This window comes from Homarus americanus, unplaced genomic scaffold, assembly GCF_018991925.1.
Source record: "Homarus americanus isolate GMGI-L3 unplaced genomic scaffold, GMGI_Hamer_2.0 scaffold52806, whole genome shotgun sequence".
Taxonomy (NCBI): domain Eukaryota; kingdom Metazoa; phylum Arthropoda; class Malacostraca; order Decapoda; family Nephropidae; genus Homarus; species Homarus americanus.
The window spans coordinates 8,563,034-8,590,355 of NW_024720773.1; the positions used below are offsets into that span (position 1 = coordinate 8,563,034).

Consider the following 27,322-nt stretch of genomic DNA (forward strand, 5'->3'; position numbering starts at 1 on the left):
ACACTAGAATAACCTGTTAAAGTACAGGCACATCCTTCTTTCCCCATTCAGCCAAACTGTAGAGTCCTCTGCCATCTTCTGTGTTTCCATACCTACTCATACAATCTGTTTCACTTCAAGAAGCTGGTTTTCTGTCATCTTCGTGGTGTAGATAAATACAGGTACAATCATTTTCTTTTCTATTTTTAATTTCTTTTTACTCTTATTTTTTTCACCCCCTAGGCCCTATTGTGGGTCGGTGACCTGTGCCAGGGTGGGCTATTTCCCGTACCTTTGACACCTCAATGATTATGGTCAACATGCTCAAGAAATCTTATGCAGTACATTCCGTGTCTGATGGCAATACGTACTTAAACGCTCAATACTGATATGCATTTAGGGATAAGTAATTCAAAATAAATCATTTATAATTTTACTTTTTCAGTTTTGCAACAAGTCTGGTTTCATGTACAGTACATACCTGCCTTGTTAGGAAAATTTCATATACCTGTATAAATAATCCAATGAACTGCATTTATACTCTAGTATTCTACAGTAGTCTATGTAAATAAAAGTATATATATTCTATAAAATAGTAATGGATACCAGCTCCATTAACTTACAATAACAAATAAGTTAAACAATGTATACTGCCATATATACAGGCAGTCCCTGAGTTATGAATGGGTTACGTCTCTCAACCCTGTTTGTAAGTCGGAACAGTGTTAATTCCACAGATTAGGTTAGGTTAGGTTAGGTTAAAGCATAACCCTGCCCTTACAAAACAACGTTAATATCCCCAACATAACAAATAATGTAAATAAAGGGACGTTAAACAATATAGAATAATTAACTTGTGGAAAAATTGAGATTTTAGTTTCAGATTATTGTGATGAATATACAGTATTGGGATCCCATTTGTAAGTGCGGTGTTCGTAAGTCAGTCGTTCATAACTCGGGTACTGCCTGTGTATTATATTCTTAAACTATTATGGCTATAAAATCCTAAATAACTGATGGAGTATGAACAATTTATAAATGTAATCACCACAACTAATTTGGGCACCCTGAATGACTACAAAAATTAACTATCATTTTAATATGAAAATACTGTATCTGCTATTTTATATAAAAACTGCATTAATTTAATATACACTATTTGCAGCTGCATTAGAATTTTAAATAAGTTTCATTTAATAAGATGAAAACTGAGCAGTGTATGACCTAAACCCCAGGACTTCTTGGTACTCTTGAAAGAGGTAGTGGGTGACCCTTGGCAAAGAGAACATGGGCATAATTTGAGATATTAAAGAAGTAATGGGGAGTAGCAACATCTACAGTGCCTAAAGTAGATACCTCAGGTGACTCTGTTGGTATTGTCTGCATGCTGCTTGGCTTTGAAGAACTGAAAGATCTAACAGGTAAGGTATTTGGAGAAGGTGGTGGTGGAAGAAGGCCAGGACTTGGTGGAGCAATATGAGAATGAGGTCTAGGGGGTAGGCGAGGTCGGCGTTGAGGAGGTATGTTAGCTAGAGGAGGGCCTGGCTTGACAGGAGGGTGCTTGCGTTTATCTCCCGAGTCGGCTTCCTCTTCCTTGGAGTCAGCATCGTCGTCATCAAAGTAAACACCATATTCTTCTTCTTCATCTTCATCCTTCAAAGAATAAATTTTTGAACAAAGTATCCATTGGGAAACTGTATTTTAATTCATAAAAAATAAGTTTAATGAAATACTGTAAGAGAGATAGTCTGACAATTCTTCAAAACAATTTCAGTAAAATTGATTTAAAAAAAAAATTCAGGGTTAAATTTTGCTAATAAATTAAGAAATCTTGTACCATTGGCAATCATATTGTTCATGTGTAGATAATGGTAATCATCATCAACAAAATTGCAATAAGATCTAGAACAATCAGTGGAGGTAATGAATGCTGGTGCCAAAACACAGTCTATGGTGCTTAAAGTATAGTATTTCCTTATAGTTTAGACAGAACTTACTTGAAATTCATAATTTGCAAAAGAATTTGAATAAAAAATATCAATCAGATGACGTTCTGTAACAATCAACAATATGCACCCCTTTTACTAAGTTTCATAACTGTTATTTATACATCTAGAAAATGAATCTACAGGCATAGCATATTTATTTTCAAGTCATAAGGGGCCAAAATTCACTTAAAATGATTTGGTAAAAACAAATGCTGACTTTAGCCAAGCTTTCACAAATATTAAGCAGCCTGAAAAAAGGTGTCAGTATTTATTTAGGTGCATTTTAATAATGAACATTAATCCATGACAGGATGTACTTAAAAATTTTCAGCACGGAGGAAAAGTTGCCACAAGCCACAGCAATAAGGCATAAGGTGCCGAACTTAAAAATTATGGCGTAGAAAAATCCTGAATTATGTAGATGAACACCGTTGTTGCGGGACAAAAGGCACTCATCATCTACTCATGATTGCCGTCACGTAAGGGTTCAGAGGCTAAGATTAATTCAAAAACAAATTCAGAACTATACCATCAACAAATCTTATCTAGTTGTTGCTGGAAATTCATTGAGAGATATTGCAACATTCAAAAGATTAAGGAAACTGCAATAAGGTAACTATAACTTACTTGATTGACTCGTGGTTTTCTGGATGAAGACGCCATGGTGAACATGTCCTGGGGGAGATCATAGCACTTGCACACACAGCATGATGGGAACCGGAACCAGTCACTGAGGAGTAATATTTTCTTTTTTACCAACTTCATTAGTACAACAACACTATGACTACAAGGCAAGACATTTACTTTTTTCAAAGGTTCCGTTGAAGAAATGCAATAAATTTGTCAAATGACAGCATACTTTCTGCTTTTAACTTCAGGTCACTTTTCATTTCAATCATGGGCGTATGGGATAAGTAGCCTGGGCGTAGGGGCGCCAAGTATTTGGACCCAACAAGAAAAATGTTGCTTAGAGCCTCAGATTGACATTACCATAACCTAAAATTATTGAGCTAGCACATTTCACTGGTATAAAATTTTCTAGGGTAGGGCAAGCCATAAAAAAATGATGCTGATAGAAGCAAGAGGAGTGTGGACACAAAGGTTGAATATACTGTACCTATGATTTCAATATCTACCTCTATACCCATACAGTACAGTGTAAGGTTGCCCCACTTCCTAAAATGTCAGCCCAATCATAGACAATGCGCTGTGACCATTTATATGGGAGAGTGTAAAATGATGAAATGCAGTCTGAGTTCATGCGAAGTAGGGGGACTACAAGAGCAATATTTATGGCCAAGTAACTACAAAAATAGCTAGGTAAGGAAAGCTGTACAGTACTAACACTGGACAGTGAAGTCCAAAACTCAGAACAGACAACCATCAAAACAGCTAATAAGCAGTTAAATGGTAAATTCAATCAAATATAATTAAATGGATCACTGCGTTCATCACTTGAGGACGAGTCTCACTTGACGGCAGCACAGCCAAATTTGTACCAGTGCCTTCTATAGGGAGAGTTAAGCCAACTTTACACAAGGCAAAACCATATTGTAAACCTCACACTGTGAACTTGCATACATAAGGCTGTGATTGCTCAAGCCCTCCTATTGTTAGCCTAATGCCACCATGCAAGAAAATGATGTAAAGTTTAGTGAGAAAGTTTAATTTTCTATATTTTTGTGACAGTATTGTTACCAACCTCCATTTTGCAAACCTAAAGTTGTCATAACTCTCCCTATAGAAGACACTGGCTTACAATGACACAAAATTCTAGATACAGTAAGATGATCCACTACCAGAAGCAGAGGTAGATCAACTGATTCTTCATGCCAATTCCTCCAGATGAATTAAAATACTGTTTTTTATTACATATGCATGGAAAAAAATACAATGAAATTTCCTTATCCTCTTCATGACTGATGAGCTGTCTAAGTGCTTGAACAGTTGGTTATGCAATAAAACTAACAATGCTTAATTTTTTTTCCTAGAAATGCATTAAACATTTAATTTCATCTCCCAGGGTACATCTGCCGACAATATGTAGTGAGACGAGTTAAGTTGGCCTGCTGTATTTTTTAGGCTGCAGTCCCATACCGATATTTACTATTGAAATATTGCAATTGGCTATTACAGTACACAGCAATTCTCAGTCCCACTCTCACAATATATAGAAGGCCTACTATATTGTAATATCACATTCTTTACGGAAGATTACGTGGCTGGTGTACCCTAATACAATAGTGCTTACCTGAAAATACCACGGCATTCGTTAGTTGGGTCAAAGGCTAACAGTTTGTGCAGGCGGTACTGCTGCTCACAGCGACACCCAGCTCTGCAGTACATCTGACGGTGCTCATACCTGCAAAAGATTTAATTCTTAATGCACTTCATAAACCAAGAATTCAGTTTAACCAACTCTTCCACCCCCCACCTCCTATCTATACAATCCTTAACTGTTGAAGTAAATAAGAACAAGAATAAGAGATAAGGTAAGAGAAATCATGTAAAGAAATTAAAAAAAAAAAAGAAGAGAAATATGCAGTGATATCCCTGTTAGCCGGAACAATTGGTGCAGAGCACTTCCGGAAATGAGAGATTTCCGGGTAACGAGACGACTCTCTCAAAGCTGGAAAAAACCCTCATCCACAGAATTTTCCGGGTAACGTGCACCTCCCTAAAGTTGATTATTATTATAGGAATATATGAAACGGATTAAGATGAATAAACTATAGGAATAAAATATGAAGTATATTAAGATACAAAACCACATTTGGGTACGTAGGTAAGGGTGATGGAGGATGGAGGGAGGACAACTCACCACCTCCCGGTCGACACCCAGCGATCCCTTTATAACAATAGCATGCAACTTTACCATAATTCCCGTATTATTTAGGTTCATTTGGTACTGGGTTAATAAAATTGCTCCTCCTAGATGAGCAATTATGGTCTCTTGTTTATAGTACAGAGCGATATAAGCTGATCGTTCCTGCTCTCTCTATCAATGTAGCCAGCACTCACCATCTATGAAACACCAGATTAACCTAAATAAGCAAACGATCACTAAATTAATGCTAAACCGCTAACTGTGCTACCCATGGCTTTCTGCATAAGATATAACTATGATCACATTTCAACCAACTGAGTAAGCGATAACTATGTAAAATGAGACCCCACTGTAATCATATCAGGCTCTTGGTAAAAAAAGAAAAAAGACCCTGTATTATACTCTATTAACAAAATTATAATTCAAAGAAAATTCCTGGATTACGCACATGCATCTTTCCCACTGGACAAACTGCTCGAAGGGGTACAAGTTGAGAAGGGCGAGGGTCTCTCCACGTGTGTTGTTGGCCCAATAAGGTGCTACGAACTCTTCCTTGACTGGACAAGCATTTCTGTAAAAAGGTAAAATCCAATCAAACTCACAGAACAAATGGTACATTACAATTTGCAACATTGAAACTAAAGAGAAAAAAAAATCTGTCCTATGATTCAACATTAGAATAAAATTTCTTTAGTTCAAAATAATGACCTTGAAACACAACTTTACACACTGCTGGTAACTAAGTCATTTGACAACATAAAGTTCAAATTAAAACACGGACATGAATGGCCTTAGTAAGTTATTGGTAGAGAATGTAAACTGACTCATACCTGTGTGACTGGGTATTCAAGAGTGCAATATTACAGTACTGTATATTTTTTCCATGGTGCCACATTTAAACTATTTGCCAAAGTGAAAGTATTTTATATTTTCAAATTCTAGATATAATAGAACATCTCTTTTGGCAATTTCTCCCTTTTCAAAGTTCTTCTTCTGATCATAACACACCACGTACGTACAGCCAATTACTGCATGTCTGGTATTTTCTTTAATTGACGGTACATTTTACTTGCACTTTAGAAGCTCACGCCTTCACATATTTACAGGTATGTTTTAATTTATTCTACTTCACGCAAGCATTTTGAGTACCACACAGTAATTTCCTTCCAACCACCAAAACTAAGCATAAATTTGATCTGTAGTCCTTACCTTTACTATTATAAACTGTAAACTTTTATAATGTACTGTATCACTTACATCCCACGAACCGGTCTCTTTATTCTAGGAGGCTCCTCAGGTGATTCAGTCTTGACTTCCTCCCTAACATTCCCTTCGACCCTCAGTTCATCGAAGACCTGTTCCCGTAATTCCAACTGTAAACCCGCACTCTCTGCCACTGAGTCATCTTCACCATAGATCACTCCTTCCTCATTAGGGAGTCCTCCACCAACACTTCCATCTCCACTTAAAGCTTCTTCTATGCCAATGTCTATCTCATCTTTATTGAAATCAACTCCATCTTTGTTACTCTTCATCTCCTGGTCAACTCTATCACTGAGGGTAAGTGTTGTCAAATCATCCTCATCTAAAGGAGTGGATACAAAACCCTCACTGAAGTGGCCATCATCATTTTCAAGGTTGTCATAAAGTACACCTGAATGGGTAGTAGATGATTCTGAGGTAGAGGTCTGTAAAAGAAAAGATTGTTTTGAAATATATAACAACACACAGGTTCATGAAGTTAATACACTTAAAATAAGCAATTAGATGTGTATTCTAGTACACTATACCCTCGTTAATTTGACGAAAAGGGGGCTCTGGGTCACTCAAATTACCAAAAAATCCGAATTAACCAAGCTCGGAATATTCTGACATTACTGTATGCGACAATTTCCGAATTTTTGTGTTTGTTTTCTGGACCGTTCCTCACTATTCCAACCAACAAACATACTCAGTTACCATGCCTTGGCTGCTACATAAAGCATTATATTGTATTTGTAATTCCTGTGCAAACATAAGTATTTTTTAAATAGACATACAGTAATAATAAAGTAAATAATACAGTACAATAATAAATTAATGTAACACATTGCTAAGTGAGGTGACACAGCACTTACACAGCACACAAATTAATAACACCACTAAACCATTGTCTTTTAACATTATAATTTCTAAATATTTTAAAATTAACTGAAAATTAATTTCAAATCATTCCTTTAATGTTAACAGAAACATTTTTCTTCAAGGACATTTCACTAGAATTAACACTAAACTACAGTACAGGTATATCACTAGCATCCACCACGTATGGCGCATGAGTAGTAAACAACAGGGTGTTGTCAGACGTACGGGCGTCCACGATGCAATAATAGTTTACGTACAATTTATCACAAAATGCATTAATTTTACTTACTCAAAATCTTTCAGATTAATATTTCCATCAACACATTTAACAACATTATCCCAACAAAACTACTAAAAAACAAGGTGCTAAGCATCTCAACTGATGAGGTGGCACACCACATAACCTCCCGGACACGCTGGTCATCTACTGCCTCATGATAGCTTATGTACCACTAAGACGATTCCCAGATTGATGATTTCTTCCCATATGGACAATTATAGCTAAAAATCATCCAAATCTCACAAATTCTATTATAAATACTGTGTTTATTATATGAATATATTATGAATTATATTAAGATGAATTAATTATAGGAATATGAATTATATTACAAAAAAATACATCAAATTATATTAGGAATGTTCTTTGATTATAAAGATTACTGACTGTTTCCTCCCAAACTCATCACCTAACTAAATGACTTCACAATTTCCACCTGTTTTAGCCTTGACGCTATTATGAGGTCACCTGATGTCAAGTGACCTCACTACAGATCACATGAATATTTAGGTTGTCAACCTGTCTTACTGACAGAATCATGTACTGTACCACCACTTGACTCTCACTACTGTGACCTGGGTTTGAGTCCCACCTGGGTTGGATGTGAGAAAGGTGTTGCAGGTTTTCTCTGAGTATTCTGGTTTCTTCATTTGAATCCAGGAAGATGAAATGAAGAGTAAAACCAGGATACAAAGGCCTGACCCCATTGTCCAGTAAAATTAATTAAATTAATTAGAAACACAACCTTACCTCAGGTACTGTTATATATGTATAACTGCTGTAAGTCTCAGCTGACCCAGGGTTGGTGTAGGATGAACTAGAGGAGTCGGTGGAAGAATCTGAGAGTGTTGTCCACAAGTCTCCAAAGAGATCAACTTCTTCTCTTTGTTCAGGAGGAAGGAGCGTGGGTTGGGTGTCTCTCTCTACTGTTGCCAGGTACTCCCTTGTAAGTGATGCTTCTACTCCATCTTCGGTTTCTTCGTTCCACCGATTATCTGTAGAAAAAATATAAGATATAACATAAAGACGTAAATCCTATTTCCACAAAGAGTTTAAAAATGTTCTATGCTCGACTTCAAATATCAGAGATACCTGGTATGTAGTGTATATACTGTATGCCCAAGTCCTGGTATGGAAATGCAATAGCTATGAAAAATTATATTTGTATTAATAGGATATTCAGAGAGCACTGCCACTATGAATTACATTAAGAGCATGATGCTAATTTTTTTTTTACCTTGATCAAGCAGTCCAATATATAAGGTGTAAGCAATTTCCCTGAATTTTCACTACGGTAAAAAATATGTTACCCAGCCCTGTGATTCACCACAGGTTACATACACCCCACAAACAAACTCAAGTGAATCAAGACGGGTTGCTACTAAATTTTAAACAACACGTATAACACAAAGTAAAATGTGGATCCTACAGTACAGGTCTGACAGCCCATTAATGGTCTGTAGTGTGAAGGGGGTCAAGAAATAATAATCAAGAAGAAAGGGCTATGTACTGACTTTTTGATCAGGGAATAACATTTCTATACACATATAAGTTTGCTAATCAGCGACTCATTTTCTCTTTTGTTTGCTTTAAACAAACAGACTTCAAAAATAAATAAATGAAATATCTTAAAAAATAAAAACATTTCAACAACATCAACAAGTTGTTAAAGCCTTACTTGTTGTAGTTGGTACATTGTCCATAAATGTAGTTGGGGGGTCACTAGTGGTGGTCCCAGTGGTAGAAGTCTGCCTGGAAGTTGTTCTGGTGCTCTTGGTGGTTGCACTACTGGTAATTCTACCTGAAGTATCACTCATTCTGGTATTTGTGTCAGTTGTGGTAGTTTTTCCCTGAGTTTTGGAAGCTTTAGACTGGGATTTTGGCATGGTAGTAGTGGGAACTTGTTGCTCTCTACTGTTGTACTCTGGCTCAATGGTTACCTTCATGGCTCGGCCATTTTGGTGATCCCTTTGTTTGTTATCTGATTTTGCAGTTTTGGAGTTCAATGTATTTGAGTTCGAGGGATTCTGGTACCTGGCTGACCGTGCACTAGGTGGTGATGGATGCCGGTACTGATGCTGTCGTGTGGGCATTTCATCAAACATGTCTTCATACAAGTCATTAAGTAACTCTGCCCTCAGCACATTGTAGTGGCGCTGGTTGCCATACATACGCTTCATCAGGCCCTGATTTTCATATACAAAACGGCGAACAGCACTCCTGTTGATGGAAACAAACTAGTAATTACCAAAAATGGAATCTGCATTAAAAATTACAATTCTTTCCCACTATCCTGGTTGGCAATCTACATCACTGCAAATTGTACACTCTTATGCAGGGGCATTGTTACGTACTGTCATGTGTCCCCGTGCCCCGAATCAAATCAAGATCAATGAATTGAGACATGCGGCAACAGTCTTGTATTGGTGAGGTGGTTTATATCTGTAAATGTGAATGGTTATTATCTTGTTATGGTGGTAAGGCTATGTTAGATCTCCAGCTACAGTACCTTCATCTTCCTACTAACATATCTATATGCATCGCAACCTTCGGAAACTCATGCTGAAAAGACCACAAATGGGTACAAAATAGAAACTGTGACCTCCAGTTATGACTTTGATGTTTAAAAAGAAAGCATTGTATTTGATTTTCTGCACTTTCTAGTGTTGATACACATTCACAATGTGCTTCATCTGAGTACAGTACTATAAGTGTTACTGTAGTCCCTGAACATCCAGACAGAGTAAAAACATGAACTGTAACAATTCTGACTTTAAATGGGTATACAAAAACGTACTATATCCATTTCTTTACCAAACCTATTTATTTATATAATTTAGTTTCACAATAAAGTGTTAGGAGAGAGAGAGCGAGAGATATGGGCTATACAGGGATACATCCCTGAACCCTGAACATAACTCAGAACAGTGTGATTCCATAGTTTAGGTTAGGTTAAAGCACAACCTTGCCCATACATTAATATCCCAAACATAACAAATAATGTAAATAAAGTGATGTTAAACAATATAGAATATAATGAAAATAATGTAAATTGGGAATTTAATTAAAAATTTTTACGATGAATGTACTGGGATCCCGTTCATAAGTGAGGATGATTGTAAGTCGGACGGTTGTAACTTGAGGACTGTCTGTACTTGGAGAATAAAAACAGTACAGTATTTATTAAACAAACTCTCCTAACATCATGGTTTACAACTGAACACTCAAGACTCACCACTAGCTCCTTGGGTTGATATAACTAATGCATGTAAGTTCTGAGAGTACTGTACCTAGACAACATACTACTTTTAAAATATCAATACAGTACAGAACTTAATCCCAGACTTATTAACAAAACCCATACTTAGTCCAACATAAGATTCTGGCTATTTTCTAAAACAATGTATTGAGTATTTGTAGTCTGACTGAAAACCTTTATTTTCTCTCACAGTATACAATTCCCAGCTGTAACAAGACATGGGAAAGTATCTTTCATTTACATTGATGTGAGATAAAAAATACTCCTCTCATGGTTGTGTGAAGGAGTTAAAATTAAATCTTAAAATAAAAACTTCAAAATATACCTAAGTGACAAACCCACACATAGATAAATGTCCTGAACACAAGCAAGTAAATTTAGACGGTATATATCCAGCAAAGTGTCTGTTATCAATTACATACAGCAGCAGAAACTAAGCATTTGTGTGTTTAGCAGCCTCTCCTCGGATAAAAAAAATGTAAAACGAGTAAAGAAAACCGCACGGGTATACTATGAACCAAGAATCATCAGAGAGTGACCTGTGAAATCTAAATCACAAAGCAGCCTTCAGATGATATTCTTACTACAAATAGCACTCTCATATCCAATAGCTCAAGGCCAAAGGTTTGATGCTATCTGACAAAGTGGACGACTCAAGCACCAATAAGGATTCTGAGCACTAAAAAGTAAACAAAATAAAGAAATCATAGTACACTTACCATGGGTACTGGGTGCCAGCATTCTCACACCAGCTGTTCCTAGAAATATCACAAGGAAGTTCAGGGAAATGGTGAAACTGCCTGCCATAGCGCTCGTTGCCACTTCCACACGTCATGTACTCGTCGTAACCCGCCCATACCATCCCCACAGACACCCACCATGCCTGTAAGGATAAAAAGATTTTGATCATGTTAAATACTGCAAGAATGATGTAAGTATTGTGTAAAACAAAAATAATGTACAGTATTTGTTACCCTAATTTTTGCATTTACATGTGACCAAATACCATACAATACAGGATGAAGATATCAAATAATTTTATATATAAGAACTAAAAACAAATCCAGTATCGGCCATAACATTTACGACTGTAATGTGAAATATCCTGTACCATACTGTACAAAAATTCCTGTCACTTTATGCCACTTATTATGAAACAATGTGTCATGCCATAAGACCCCTCTTAATCTTAATCAAGTTGCTTTCACTTTCATTTACATTACTGTAAAGTATATTCAGCTTTTTGTAACTCACATTTAAAAGCTTTCAGCCTCTTGGCAGACTCCATAATGCCAGCACTAACAGCACTCTGTACCTTAACAGCTGAGAAATTTCTACCGCTAATAAGGGTTTCTAAAACACAGGAATGTAACTTGTATGTCAAAATTAAAAAAAAAGGCAAACTACTTTAGTAAAGTTTAAAAAAAAGTTTAACACGCCATGTTTTTCAACCGATCTCAATCCACTGACTGTAAGCTTAGCATATATGACTCATTCCATTTTTTCTGTTCACTGCACCCTCACTGTACAGTTTTTCTTTTAGAGTAGAATAATCGGTAATATTACAGTAAACAGCAACCACAGAATTCCGGAAATTTACTACACTCAATCGATAGAACTATTTTTCTATGATCATAGGTTAGGTTAGGTTGTTGAAACCCGCAACTTTACCGAATAACCTACATGTAACAGTGAGCGGATCATATGAATGTTTGCTGTAACCTCCTACTACCTACACAATGTTACATACAATGTCACTTTTGGCCTCCAAGTGCTAATAGACCCCTGCCCCATGATGACAAGTACAGTAGGCAGGCTTGGTGAGGTGTTATACAGCCTTCTTTGATCACCTTACAAGACGAGGTAAAGACTAAAATAAATGGGAGTTCACTGCTGCCTTTGACGAAGAGTGAGGTATTATATTTGATGCCGTTTTCAAAATGGCATTTCCTTTTACCTCTTTAAAAATGTGCTAGGTCACAATTAGGCCACAGTGAACAGGTTAATAGTGCTGTACTGTACAGTGGTTTGTGTTAACTACCTTTAAACAGTTCAGCAGTCACAGAGTGTAGTAAATTTGGTCTACGTCACGAGTGTAAACAAAACAGAGGACGCGCCACTAACGGTGGAGATATCTTCAAGGAACTTGTTCATTACTGAGGATCAACTGGGAGTCCATAGAAGAACTATTTACTCTGTGTATCTTCCTTTGCGAATACTCTGATTCATAAAACATCCAAGTAATTTACCTTCCATTCCGATAACGCGATGAAGTTACCGACGCTGCAAGTCTCGGAGTCTACGTCTCGGCGACGCCCACTGTTATGTCAGGGATCTCATATGTAATACTTTAATCATTCTTAAGTTGTTCGAAACACTTTGTTCTTAACGCTAATGAATACATTTTCTTGATAAATTATCAATTTTTTAACCTGGACATACTCTAAACGATTGTAGCATAACAAAAAATAATGCTCAAGTTAATTTATAGATTTTATTTTGCTAAAGGAAAGTGTAAAGCACTCTTTTTGTAAACGGGGATAGTTGAATTAAATATCACCAATGACGACCCAATATAGTACTTAGTCAACTGTTACATCATAACAGTAGGCCATACTCTGAACTAAAGTCCGCATATCACATTCCATGTAACAAAGCAAAATTCACAACTTTTCTAAACTACAAAAAATAAATAAAAACACTCAGAGACAAAGAACCTATTAATACACTGAATGTGCTGAAGGCATCACTCAACTTACAAAAGGAAGCCAGGAAGGCATATAATGAAGTTTCCAAGGGACTGGCATGGATGAAGCTATGTGGAGTCACTGGGGTGTATCGAAGATAAGAGGTCTCACTTGTCCCGAGTACAAGGTCAGCGTGGCGATGGTACAATGCAATGGCAGGCAGTGGACGCGCAGTGGGATTGCACAGCCAGGTCTGGGGCTCTACTAAACAACACTGAGAGAAAGTTATTTGCACGGAGGAGAGTAGTTTCCTTCCAAGAAGAGACCCGGCAACGAACACCAGTAAGAAAGGCCATGACCCACGAGGCGGGAGGTGGATGGTGAGAGGAGGATGGGGCAGGAACCGTATGCACCAGGCCATGTCCGGGAGATTGCTGTTTTCACTTTCACTGTTCCTAACATCCACCTCATAAAACACTACCGTAAACTGATTAGGCCACCTCAGCTACTTGGTTACTGTGCTTTAATAACCAATGTCTCTACTGTAGAATGCTTTGGAACAACAGTGTGCCATGTTACTAGTGTAATGGCGAGACAGATGTTCTCTGCAGCTCGGAAGACGACTCCTGAACTCAAGTATTAACAAAATCTAAAGTTTAAATTTTTATACCTTACAAAATAATCCTGGAAACAATTAAATCTGACACACAAAGAAGGTAACATCAGAGGGAAGATGCTTCAGGTGATCATGGCCAAGGTCAGTGTTAGGTCGGTACATCGTCTCGAGGACCTCTCTCAGCAGAGGACCTCGACTGTCATCTTGGACTCAAAATACAAACAGATGCTATTACCAGTGTTACCATAAACAGCACATCATGGTGTCCTGTATCCAGCACGGGTACTCAGTTCCCTTAAAATTCAATACCGTCAACTTCTTTAAATTTAGGCGCAATTATTGTTAGTTACCTTTTATCCAAGAACGAATGATTAGATTCTTATAGACTAATTTTGACCGAGATGTAGCTACAGGCGGGTACTGAGCTACAGGCGGGTACTGAGCTACAGGTGGGTACTGAGCTACAGGCGGGTACTGAGCTGCAGGCGGGTACTGAGCTACAGGTGGGTACTGAGCTACAGGTGGGTACTGGGCTACAGGTGGGTACTGAGCTACAGGTGGGTACTGAGGCTACAGGCAGGTGCGGAGCTACAGGCGGGTACAGGCTGAGCTACAGGCGGGTACTGAGCTACAGGCAGGTGGGTACTGAGCTACAGGCTGAGCTACAGGCGGGTACTGAGCTACAGGCGGGTACTGAGCTGGGCTGGGCAGGTGGAGCTGAGGCGGGTACTGAGCTACAGGTACAGGCGGGTACTGAGCTACAGGCGGGTACAGGTGGGTGCTGGGCTACAGGTGGGTGCTGGGCTACAGGCGGGTGCTGGGCTGGGCGGGTGCAGGCTACAGGTGGGTACTGAGCAGGTGGGTGAGCTACAGGCGGGTGCTGGTACAGGTGGGTACTGGGCTACAGGCTGGCTACAGGGTGCTGAGCTACAGGTGGGTACTGAGCTACAGGCGGGTACTACAGGAGCTACAGGTGGGTACTGGCTACAGGTGGGTGCTACAGGCGGGCTGAGCTACAGGTGGGTACTGAGCTACAGGTGGGTACTGAGCTGGGTGGGTGCTGAGCTACAGGTGGGTACTGAGCTACAGGCGGGTACTGAGCTACAGGCGGGTACTGAGCTACAGGTGGGTACTGAGCTACAGGTGGGTACTGAGCTACAGGCGGGTACAGGCGGGTACTGAGCTACAGGTGGGTACTGAGCTACAGGTGGGCTACAGGCACTGAGCTACAGGCGGGTACTGAGCTGAGCTACAGGTGGGTGAGCTACAGTACTGGGCTACAGGCGGGTGGGCTACAGGTAGGTGGAGGCTGGGCGGGTACTGAGCTGGGTGGTACTGGGCAGGTGGGTACTGAGCTACAGGTGGGTACTGAGCTACAGGCTGGGTACTGAGCTGAGCTACAGGTGGGTACTGGGCTACAGGCGGGTGCTGAGCTACAGGTGGGTACTGGCTGGGCGGGTACTGGGCTACAGGGTGGGTACTGAGCTACAGGTGGGTACTGAGCTACAGGTGTACTGGTACAGGTGGGTGCTGAGCTACAGGTGGAGTACTGAGCTACAGGCGGGTACTGAGCTACAGGCGGGTACTGAGCTACAGGTGGGTACTGAGCGGGTAATAAGCTACAGGTGGGTACCCAGCTACAGGCGGGTGCTGAGCTACAGGCAGGTAATAAGCTACAGGCAGCTGAGCTACAGGTGAGGCTACAGGCGGGTACAGGCGGGTACTGAGCTACAGGTGGGTACTGAGCTACAGGCTACAGGGGTGCTGCTGAGCTACAGCTACAGGCTGGGCTGAGCTACAGGTGGGTACTGAGCTACAGGTGGTGCTGAGTGCTGGGCGGGTACTGAGCTACAGGCGGGTACTGAGGCTACAGGTGGGTACTGAGCTACAGGTGGGTGCTGAGCTACAGGCCAGGGGCTACTACTGAGGTGGGTGCTACAGGAGGCTACAGGTGGGTACTGGGTGCTACTGCTACAGGTGGGCTGCTACAGGTGGGTGCACTGAGCTACAGGCGGGTGCTGGGGGCTGCCTGAGCGGGCGGGCTAAGCTGCAGGGGCTACAGGCGGGTGCTGGCTACTGAGCTACAGGCGGGCTGGGTACTGAGGCGGGTGCTGGGCTGAGCGGGTACTGAGCTGGGTGGTGCTGCAGGCGGGTACTGAGCTACAGGTGGGTACTGAGCTACAGGCGGGTACTGAGCTACAGGCGGGCTACAGGCGGGTACTACAGGGTGCAGGTGGGTACTGAGGCTACAGGTGGGTACTGAGCTACAGGTGCCTGAGCTACAGGTGAGCTGGGTGGGTGCTGAGCTACAGGCGGGTGCTGGGTGGGCTGGGTGGTAGGCGGGTGTGCTGAGCTGAGCGGGTACTGAGCTACAGGAGTGCTGAGCTACAGGTGGGGGCTGGCAGGCTACAGGCGGGTACTGAGCTACAGAGCAGGTACTGAGCTACAGGTGGGTACTGAGCTACAGGTGGGTGCTGGGTACTGAGCTACAGGTGGGTACTGAGCTACAGGCAGGAGGCAGGGTACAGGTGGTGCTGAGCTACAGGCGTGACACAGGTGGGTACTGAGCTACAGGCAGGAGCTACAGGCGGGTACTGAGCTACAGGCGGGTAATAAGCTACAGGCGGGTACTTTCGGGCTACAAGGCTGAGGCTACAGGTGAGCTGGGTACTGGTGGGTACTGAGCTACAGGTGGGTACTGAGCTACAGGCGGGTACTGAGCTACAGGGTACTGAGCTACAGGCGGGTGCACAGGCCGGGTGCTGGGCTGGGTACTGAGCTACAGGTGGGTACTGAGCTACAGGTGGGTACAGGTGGGTGCTGAGCTACAGGTGGGTGCTGAGCAGGTGGGTACTGAGCTACAGGTGGGTACTGAGCTACAGGAGCTACAGGTGGGTACTGAGCTGGGTGGGTGCTGAGCTGAGGTGGTGCTGAGCTGGTGGGTGCTGGGTACTGAGCTACAGGCGGGTGCCCCAGGCTGAGCTACAGGTGGGTACTGAGCTACAGGTGGGTACTGAGCTACAGGCTGAGTGGGTACTGAGCTACAGGTGGGTGCTGGCCGGGTACTGCTTGGCAGGCTACTAGGCAGGCTACAGGTGGGTACTGAGCTACAGGTGGGTACTGAGCTACAGGTGGGTACTGAGCTACAGGTGGGTACTGAGCTACAGACGGGTACTGAGCTACAGGTGGGTACTGAGCTACAGGTGGGTACTGAGCTACAGGTGGGTACTGAGCTACACTCCCGATACAATATACAACACAGAAGAGATGAGATGAAGCTGGTGTGTCCATGGAGCCCTCAGGCGTGAACACCCCAGCGCTATTATGACTGGCAACGCTGGCTCGTTCTGCACCATTAATGTATACACGAGCTCTCTCTCCACACCACCTTCCTCACCGCCTCATATCCTCCCCTAATCATAGCACAGTACACAAACAGAGCGAGAAGATCGTTATATTCTGGATTGTCTTGGTTGAGAAATCTATATAATTCAAAAATACGAAGAAAAAAAACCCAATGAAACGCGGAGTCAAGAGATAGTTAACAATGTTCCCAGGGGTCAAATACTCCTAGGCACCGAGTGACCTCCATCTCCGCTTTCACTGCCTCCATCCCATCACACACACACCCTCCCATCTTCTCCTCCCTCACCCTCACCTCTCCCGTTGTCATAACTACCTCCTCCATCTCCTTTCATTTCCCCTCCTTTCTCCCCTTTTACCCACCCACCTCCTCTTATCCCCCTCTCTCCCTCCTATCTTTCCTTTTCAATCCTCGTATTTACCCTCTCCTTTCTTCCTATCTTTTCCTCCCTCTTGCATTCTCTTTCCTCACGCTACGTTGGGCTAAGCTTTCTTCTAGGCCAGGTCAGCTTTCAGAACAGGCAAGAACAAGACGTGCTTAGCGGCGGGTCAGCCACTTTCTCTTTGGTGGCTTGGAGGCACGGGGGTTGGCTGCGGTGGGGTGGGGGAGAGGAGGGGAGCTAGGGTGCAATGCTAGTAGGGAGGAGAGAAGAGGGGGAGAAAGGGTGGAGAGTAAGAGAGTAAGAGAGAAAGAGAGAGAGATAGAGAGAGAAGGACGAACAAAGACCTACAAGAATCGAGAAGAGCAGCAAGGTTGAGTGACTGATAAGCGCACCAAACATCACATATTGAAACACACTACACACATCCTACTCAAACAACCTGTATCATTATCTGACTTATAAAACAGATTGTTCACGATTATCCTCATTCCCTCTCGTGTCTGGCGAAGGTCAAGCAAGGTCACAAGTTATTATCCTCTGATGCCTCACCTCTTACTTTCTTTGGCTTCAAGGTCAGAGGTCAAATGGCTAGTTACAACCAGTTAAATTCAGATTACAGTCAGTGATTATAGCTCTTATCCTTATTAGACAGTGATTCCATTGTTTTCCCCTCAACATAAACATCTAGACAGTTATTCATTTAATCATCCAGTGTCTTCCTTCCACATGATTTCATAAACAGTCTCAGTTAATGATACAAGCGACCTCTTATTTTTTATTCAAGTCGTAGGTTCCAACAATGTACATACACCCCCTGACCTGTTTTAGTTTCTCTTGTTAAGCCTTTCTTGGTAATGTTGTGTATTAAAGGTGTTTGGTGAGGTGAATATGAACCTAAGTATGGAGAGATTCACATTAAGCAAAAATGAACCTTAATGCTGAGGTAATTTAGTCATATATTAATTACTTGCAGCTGATACCAAACTCGTTGCTCTTGACTCGATTACGAAGATGCACTAGCTATCTGGCCTTTGAGTATCCCTTATCTAAATACAGTCAAGTAAATACGATTAAAGTAGTAATGTATATCGTTCTTTAAATTATATTCAGTAACAATAACTGAGAATTAGTAAACAAATTTTTTGGGGGTCATATTCTTTTGTTATTAGTGATGGAGTATTTCAGGGTCAAGTTGTTTTGATTTTTCGTTCCTTTATACCAATGTTGACAGCGATCTCCCTCAGCTGCTCTGCTCACTGCCACTACTCCACCCACCTCCACCCTGTACGCTAAGCAGCTCGACTCAGATCCCAGTCATCACACTCCATGAACTAATTATATAATACTGTTAATTATTTCAAACTCAATCTCTAAATTTCCCTAAAAAAATATGATTAATCTGAAGGCTCTCCCGTTCAACTAAAGCTTTCTTGTGTTGTCTTTGTATTCAAGGCACCTAAATTAAACTTATTTTTATAGATGACTTGTTAAACAGACTTCTAAAATATGTGGTCTTGTAATTGAAGTTGTTTCTCTTTGGGGCCTCAATCCTGAACCCTTTAGTCTAACCCCCACAATGTCTCAAGCCTCCCCGCCCCTTGTTTGTTTGTTCCCTCTGTTTATAACGTTACCCTGACGGTCAGTACTATATTCAACTTTATTCCATCATCTCAGAACTCCTGGACCACATACACACACAGCCAGAGACAAGGACATACTACAGAGGCACAGACACTCAAAGACACGCTCCAACCCTCAGCACATCACCAGAACGTCTAGAATAGGAACATTGACAGACACAGACACAGTGAACGACAATCGCTCCATCACTGACTTGGCACTCCAAGAAGCGTGAGTGCAGCGGGTGTGGTGACAATGCGCGGAGCGTGGAGGAGGGGTCAATGACCTCCAGCCTGCGGGCTCTGTGGCCGCCCTCCGGCACCCTCTGGCACTGACAAACCCAGGTGATTATGTTGCTTCACCCTACAACCATCACCTACCATAATGTACACACAGGAACCCGAGGATTATGCAAAGACAATAATCTAGTAGCATAAACACGGGGTGATTTGCAGTAACACAGTTGCCTAGTCTGCAAGGTCGAGGAACTCTGGTCCAGAACAACTTTTAAAACATGTTTCCCGCCTAAGACTTGTCTTGATTATTTTTTATCGCCCCCCCCCCGCAAAAAAACAAAACATGCCTGGTCATTTATTTTGACAATGAGTTACATAACAACGTAATAAAAATAAAATGAACGAGACAAGTGATTTATGTAGATGCAAAACAATGGAGGCAAGACTGGTGCCGCCTTAGCTGTATAGCAAGAATAAACAGGAGGAAAATCTTTCTCGGTGGACAAAGAAGACTTTAGTTAATCATGCGAAGGAAGGATGATGATGGAAGCTAAGGCAGGTGAGAAGGGAGGGAGGCGGTAGACCGACAGGCCCAAAGAGAACGGTAAGAAGGTTAGGTTAGGTAAAAAACAAAACAAAACGAGTGAATGTAAATATAACATCCGGGTCATGTCGATGGTGTGTGTCCGGGTAGCCGTGAAGGTGAGTGAGTGGTGAGCTGCTACAAGAGTGAAGGGAACTACTTCGTGGGTGGACAGTGTGGCGGCAAGTGGAACATGACGTCAGGTATATACTGCAGTGTGGGGGCGGGGTGAACGCCTCATGTGTGGGGGGGTGACACCATAGTGAAAGTTACATTCTACCATGAAATAAGTTTGTTTACCAACTCTTAACTCACACTGCTTACAGGAACTCTTGTCATAAAAGATAAATTAGTTCAACAGTAATGGTTCCTGGGATGAGCATTTAGTCGCACCTGTGTAGTTACCTGGAGCATTGGGTACACAGGAATTATGGGTGAAAGGGGGCTGATGGGTGGGTGAAAGGAGTTGATGGGTGGGTGAAAGGAGTTGATGGGTGGGTGAAAAGGGCTGATGGGTGGGTGAAGGGGCTGATGGGTGGGTGAAAGAGCTATACCTAGGTGATGGGAGTCTCTGAGTTGACGTAACACTTGTAAGAGGAGGACACAGTACCTGGTGTGTTTACATAACTGCCCCTAAAAAGCCATGGGTAAACAAGAAGCGGTAAGAGCAGTGTAAACAAAATAATTAAACACCAAGTAGAAAATATAATGTGTATAATGCAAGGTTTATATCAGCGCCATTTGGTTTGTCTTGGTGATGTTAATAATGATTATATTTAATGCTCGAATTCTAGTGTGTGTGTGGACGAGACAGCAATGGGTAAATATAGATAAACATTCGAGTGTACGAGAATTTTTACAAGTCCGTCAACAAAGAACGCATTACGCTTTCACTGCTACACGAATCTGGTCCAGGTAAGTTGACAGAGGGAGAAATGAGAGAGGCTTATAGGGTGATGGTGGAGGGGGAGGGGTGGTGTAGGGTGGGACAAGGGGGATAGGGTGGAATGGGGTGGAATGTATAGGTGGGGACGGAACGAGGGGTAATGGGGCGGGCTGGGGGAAGAGTATCGCGTGCCCCTGGGTTTCGTTCATTATCTCTCCCGTCTGCCTCAGTTTCTCCTATGTGAGAGAAATGATAACTGGTATACCTTGGATGGGGCCCTTGAGAGATATTTGGGATCGCTGGTAATGAACAGAACGCCACATTAAAACTCAAAGACCTCTAATAAATTAATAACTGTCCCCCCACCCCCTCAAAAAAAATATCGACAAATGGTCAAATCACCACCACTTCTTGTATGTTTGTTTCATGTGTATGGACAACGTTATTACATCTCATGGGCCACACTCAGAAGCCTTACTGACTATACAAGCTGCCCACCACTACCTTAAAGACCTTGGCAGGGACGGTGGATAAGAAACACAAGTGACAATACCCCCACAAACTTTCTCCTTGCGTCATCCCTCACCACCACCCCCACCACGCTAACACCTTCCTACTTTCACAATCCAGGATGGTGTTTCCGTAGCGCTTAAACAGAAGGAGTTAGGTTATGTCTTAAGGTGGGTGTAAGTGGCTTTGCAACTGCCCTACTTTCACTTGTTTGGTGCATGATGGTGACGGTCAAGAGAGGCATCATGGGTTTTGAATCTCGGTGGTGTTTATTTCAGGTTTTATTTACACAATTATACAGACAAAAATAAATTCGAATGTAGGTTTTGTTTGGACATGAGCGATGAATATCTGATGGCGGTATAAACAAAGACGTGTTTTATGGGGGTATAGAGGTGAGAGATGGGGGTATGGGAGGTATGGGGGGTGAGAGAGAGGGGTACGGAGGTATGGGTGTGGAGGAGAGAGGTGTGGGGGTAGGTGAGGTATGGGGTGGAGGAGGAGTAGTGAGGTATGGGGGTGAGAGAGGGGGAGGGTGAGGGGAGGAGGCGGAGGTATGGGTGGAGGGTGATGGGTGTGAGGGAGGGAGGTGGGGGGTGAGGGAGGGAGGGAGGGAAGGGTGAGGGAGAGAGAGGGGGGTGAGGGAGGAGAGGTGGGGGGGTGGAGGGAGGAGAGGATGGGGGGTGAGAGAGAGGGGTGTGGAGGGAGGTATGGGGGGTGAGAGGGGTGAGGTAGGGGTGTGAGGGGGAGGTGGGGGGGAGGGAGGGTGGGGGAGGTATGGGTGTGAGGGGAGAGAGGTGGGGGGTGGGGGGGAGGGACGGAGGTATGGGTGTGAGGGAGGGAGGTATGGGGGTGAGGAGAGGGGTACGGATGGGTGTGAGGGAGAGGGTGTGGGGGGTGAGGGAGGGAGGTATTAGGTATGGGGTGGAGGAGGGGAGGGTGGGGGTGAGAGAGAGGGGCTGAGGTATGGGTGTGAGGGAGAGAGGTGGGGGGGGTGGAGGGGGTAGGGAGGTATGGGAGGATGAGGGAGGGGGAGGGTGAGGAGGTGAGGGGCAGGGGGGTGAGGGGAGGGAGGTATGGGGGTAGGAGGGGGCATGGAGGTATGGTGGAGGGTGAGGGGAGGGAGAGGGAGGAGGGAGAGGAGGGAGGAGAGGAGGGGAGGATATGGGGTGGTGAGGGAGAGAGGGGGGGGGTGAGGGAGGGAGGGGGGAGGGAGGGGAGGGAGGGAGGTGGAGGTGTGGGGTGGGAGGGGAGGAGGAGGAGAGGAGGAGGAGGGGGAGGGAGGTGGGGGGGAGGTGAGGGAGGAGGAGGTAGGAGGAGGAGGTGGGGGGGGGTGTGAGGGAGGGAGGTATGGGGTGGAGAGAGGGGTAGGAGGTATGGGTGAGGTGAGAGAGGTGGGGGGTGAGGGAGGAGGTACGGAGGTATGGGTGTAGGGAGGAGGTGGGGGGGAGAGGGGGGTACGGAGGTATGGGTGTGAGGGAGAGAGGGGGGGTGAGAGGGGGTGGAGGGAGGGGGGGAGGAGGAGGGTGTGGGAGGGTGAGGAGAGGGGTGGAGGAGGAGGGGGGGTGGTGGAGGGGGTGAGTGAGGGAGGGTAGGCATGGAGGTATGGGTGTGAGGGAGGGAGGTATGGGGGGGTGAGAGAGTGTGGGGTGGAGGAGGGAGGACGGAGGAGGGTGTGGGGAGGTGGAGGGAGGGAGGCATGGAGGTAGGAGGTATGGGGGAGAGGGAGGGGGAGGTATGGGTGTGAGGGAGAGGGGTGGGGTGGGTGCGGAGGTATGGGTGTGAGGGAGGGTGGTATGGGTGTGAGGGAGGGTGGTATGGGGTGTGAGGGAGGGTGGTACGGAGGTATGGAGGTGAGGGAGAGGGGTATATGGATGAAGGAGGGGTGAGGGGATGAATGGAGAACAGGCAGAACTATTAACTCATATCTAACTAGTTATATAACACCCGACAAAAATTGGTATAATATTTCTGCCGATTTCACCCGATAAAAATCTGTCAAAACTAGAAAGGTCTGTCGATGGGTAACGGGAGCGAAGGAAAGTGAAAATATATACTCAAAAAATCCCTATCTGATTTTAATTCACTTATCTATGCACTATAAACTATGTAAAGTAATAGTATTAGGAGTATTTCTCACCATTAAAAGGTATATTCGTTCATATTAGCATTTAAAGTAATCGATGAAATACTGTGTCAACGTAAACGGGTACTACCACAAAGCCTGTCTATTGCGAAACCTAACCGCAATGTCCGTTCTTTGTGTGACGAGTGACCTCATTCTGTACAGTAAGAATTAATATACTGCGGGTATTTTAATTCAATTGTATTATATTCATTTATATCATTATTTGTAATCTTTAATATGGTAATTCTGAATTTAACGGGGTGAACAAATGGTGGTTTAACTGTCCCTTCAGCCACTACTAATGTACTGTATAATTATGGAGCAACGTTAATTTTGCCGTCCACCACCTCAATGTTTGTGTGAACCGTGCCAATGGTTCCTGGAGAGCTTCTCACTTGTAACTTCTCATACATGTTTCAAAATATATTATAATAAGTACTGTGAACATATATACTGTACATCATGCAGTATATACACACTATACAGTAAAGCGAGAACTCACAAACTGTGAGAGCAGGTACTGCAACTGCCATCATTTAGAACCATCATCATCGCGGCATCCATTCCCTGTCGCTGTCTGTCATTGTTCAAAACTTTCTTTTGTGTCTATCAGATCAAACTTTCTCTTCCCAGCCAGGGATGCTCTCTGGGGTCCCTGCCCGGCCTTGTCTTCGGCTCAAGCAGTATACACCTTGCATCTTCTAATTTAAGCTATCTTAGTGAATAAGATATATTACTAAAGTTTCACAAATTATCTCATTATGGTAATCTGGGTATATATGGCACGTAGATACCCAGGAGTAAAAGTCCTGTAACGGGACAGCTCAGAAGCCTTCCTTGAAAAAGTGAAACCGGTCCTAACCCAGCCGAGATCTGTCGTCTTTCTGCCTTTATTATGAATCATACTCTACATCCCGTTGTTAGAGTATGGTAATTAGTTCATTTACAAAATATGTATATATTATAAAATGACAGACAAGACTGGTGATTTACGGAATAATGACGTTATTAAGACGAAGTCCAAGCCAGATGCAAGGAAAGGGACAGGCGCTAACAACGGGTGTCCCACCCCACTAACCCCGATTTCGCTCCCAGTGTTGCCAACGCCGAGCGGGAGAACAACTCTGCTTGATTCTTTGCCTACAGTGCTGCCAACACGTTATTCATACCAACGATTAGACTTTCATGTAGATAAAATAAATAACATTAAAAGTTTCATATATTTATGCTTAATAAAAGACTTCACACAGCATTGTGGTAAGCTATCTTTATCCACACTCAAGACACCTTCCTGGCCAGTCTTGTTGGGATCATTATCTATATACAGTTAATGTCTCCATACAACCAACAACCAGTACTTGGGGATAAATTAGCTGACCTGGGTCTCAAATAAGGTAAATTAATTGCAAATATTAATATGATATAAATAATACGAAGTTGACGTAGATAATTAAGTTACGTCACGAAATTTTCTTCCTAAACCGTTTCCCACATAAATGTTTTATACAATCCTTATTCAGTAACTGAACTTCTAAATATTCCCAGCACAAATTAACATGAGTTAGAACTAAGTTATTTACTTAAGTGCTTGTAATGAACAATATTGTACTGTACTAAGGTTGAACAGAGGTCAGTGAACCACGCAACGCAACCAGCGGGGTACGAATTCACGTTTACCCCTAGTCACTGTAACAGCACAAGTCTTGTTTCACATACCAAGTCTGAGGGACAAGTTTGTTTAAAGAATACATGTGAGAACTATTCTAAACATTAAGAGTGTGGCGGTGTGACCATGTTGTGGGTCAGCGGCACGTCAACCATTTCTGGTGCACATTCCTAAATTGTTCGTGAGTCATGTTGGATAAACTTCTTTTAAGGCATTTTCTCTTGACTGGATTTAGGTCATATATACACGTTTAACAACCAGGCAAAATATCGGTTTTAGATGCGAATTTGTCGGCAAGAGTATTTTCAATATTCAGATACGCGTTTAATTGGTTACCGTCCTGTTAATAATTTGAGAATGAAATTCATGATATTGTTGCGAGGGAAAGATGCAACTATACAATAATTCATACTGTGAGTGTTGAGTTGTGGGGGAGGGTTATGTGTGTTGAAGGGGTGTGGGAGGGTTATGTAGATGGAGTAGTGAGTGTTGAAGGGGTGTGGGAGGTGTCACTTGGACCAGCCGGTACTTACGGTCAGTGCTGGAAGGAGTCGGTATATCGGGGTGGTCATGACGCAGTGCACCCCGCTAATACGTCCTCTCTTGCATTCTCCACTCACAGATTATTAATGATGAACTTCCCTGGCGTGACACATTCGCTGGAGCAACACAACACCCGGGTATTCACTAGACCACTTGACTGGGACACAGTAATATTATTTATACCCTCAAACACCTACGTCTAGGGTTCATTAACAGTTTTTCTACAAGCATCATAATTTACGCAAACAATTAAACGTTTATTAAATGAGGTAATGTTAGTTTTCTTAATCTCATGAAAAAATATGCATTTCAATTTTTCACCGTCGGGTTTCCTCCGACCTGGTCACACCTTCACTGACACACTGGCACATTTTCCCTGCAGACATGTGCCACAACGAGTGTAGGCGCGTGTAGTTGTCTGGCGGGTGTATCTGAGTGTCCCGAGTGTACTTAAGGGGCACTGTAATAACACGTCACAAGGCCACTAACAAACGGGAGACCCCGTATCTCTCACAATGCTGGCTAACATGGGCACTACTGACCTAGCGCTCTAGACAAGGGCTCGGCAGTAACTGGTACCGCTCGCTCACTGGGACCTCTCAACTAGTGTTGCCAGCTACCTTCTTTCCGCCTACACCTTACGCTAACCTCATGTTGGATCCCTAAACATTTATATATATTTTTTAAATCTAGACACCGCTGTAACACGATTTTCAAATACAAGAGTACTACAGCCCTCAATGTAAGATAATGAAAACAACTATTTCTAGAGATACAGAACATTGATTCCAATTTTGAAGCCTTTTTTAATAACTAATAATTAATTATGACTATGAACCCAAATGCTGTACTAATGTAACAATCGTGTACAATTTTCCATTTTCTTCCCATCTGTTGACTACCGCAATCACACAAATATTAGTCCCATGCTTATTTCACCTTTTGACTGACCAGGAGTTAGGTTAGTCTCAGTTAGGTCAGGTTAGGTTATGGTAGATTAGGTCATGTCAGCGTTCACGTGGCGAAAGAAGCAGGAGGCTAATCTTCATGTGGACAAAGACACATACATCAGTAGAGGAACACAGTGTTGTCAGCCAATGGTCTTACGGGAGTATAGGATAATGTAGTTAGCGACAGAAGGAAATAAAACATCCAAATAAATCGTCGATTATCCTAGAATTAACAGATGTGAGCTGTATACTACTACTTATACTGGTAACATAAATAATAATACCTGTAATAATAATAGCGATGATTAAATATTATAAAATGATACGAGAATAATAATAATATAATTTTAATAGTCATTAAAATATAACATAAAACAAAGAGTTAAAAGTAATAAAATCACAATAAAAAATAAGAAACACAAAGATTAAATCACTTATGTTAGTCACTTTATCTACAAAAGAAAACGTTCATGCTAACTAACCTGTTTCATGCCTGACACATCATCTGAAGACTAAATGTGTCTCAGGGGCTGGCAATGTGTTATGTAGATGTCAGTCGTGGAGGTAAGGCGTGTGAGGCTTCCGGCGGGCGGGAGGTGGAGGTGGAGGAGCTGGGGGCGGGGAGGTCCAACAGGCGGCCTCGTGGTGGTAGCGGTGTGTGGCGAAGATCATGATCCGTCGTGCGTTGTGGTTA

The 27,322-nt window shown here is 42.8% G+C and overlaps 1 protein-coding gene across 4 annotated transcripts; it reads right to left on the minus strand.

Annotated features, from left to right (window-relative positions):
- Positions 1 to 398: 398 nt before the first annotated feature.
- Positions 399 to 27,134, minus strand: LOC121861020 (protein spaetzle 4-like). Of its 4 annotated transcripts, none has more exons than XM_042358476.1 (9): positions 27,111 to 27,134; positions 11,177 to 11,340; positions 8,877 to 9,418; positions 7,949 to 8,193; positions 6,052 to 6,482; positions 5,243 to 5,365; positions 4,219 to 4,329; positions 2,595 to 2,697; positions 399 to 1,632 (listed from the first exon to the last, which is right to left on the minus strand). In XM_042358476.1, exons 1-9 carry the CDS (start codon positions 27,117 to 27,119, stop codon positions 1,204 to 1,206), a joined length of 2,157 nt encoding a protein of 718 aa, XP_042214410.1. In that variant the 5' UTR covers positions 27,120 to 27,134; the 3' UTR covers positions 399 to 1,203. The 4 variants fall into 4 exon arrangements, with proteins under 4 accessions (XP_042214410.1, XP_042214409.1, XP_042214408.1 ...); XM_042358475.1 differs by lacking the exon at positions 27,111 to 27,134 and adding an exon at positions 25,669 to 26,258; XM_042358474.1 differs by lacking the exon at positions 27,111 to 27,134 and adding an exon at positions 13,217 to 13,412.
- Between the last annotated feature and the right edge of the window lie 188 nt (positions 27,135 to 27,322).

What these genes read in the sequence shown, in the direction of transcription:
- LOC121861020 (XM_042358474.1), bottom strand. Translation starts at nt 13,264, where the DNA reads ATGCCAGTCCCTTGGAAACTTCATTATATGCCTTCCTGGCTTCCTTTT. An exon ending in CAATGTACCAACTACAACAA is followed by an intron (nt 8,194 to 8,876) that starts GTAAGGCTTTAA and finishes TTTTTTCTACAG; the next exon opens with ATAATCGGTGGAACGAAGAA. An exon ending in GAATGCCGTGGTATTTTCAG is followed by an intron (nt 2,698 to 4,218) that starts GTAAGCACTATT and finishes ATTACTCCTCAG; the next exon opens with TGACTGGTTCCGGTTCCCAT.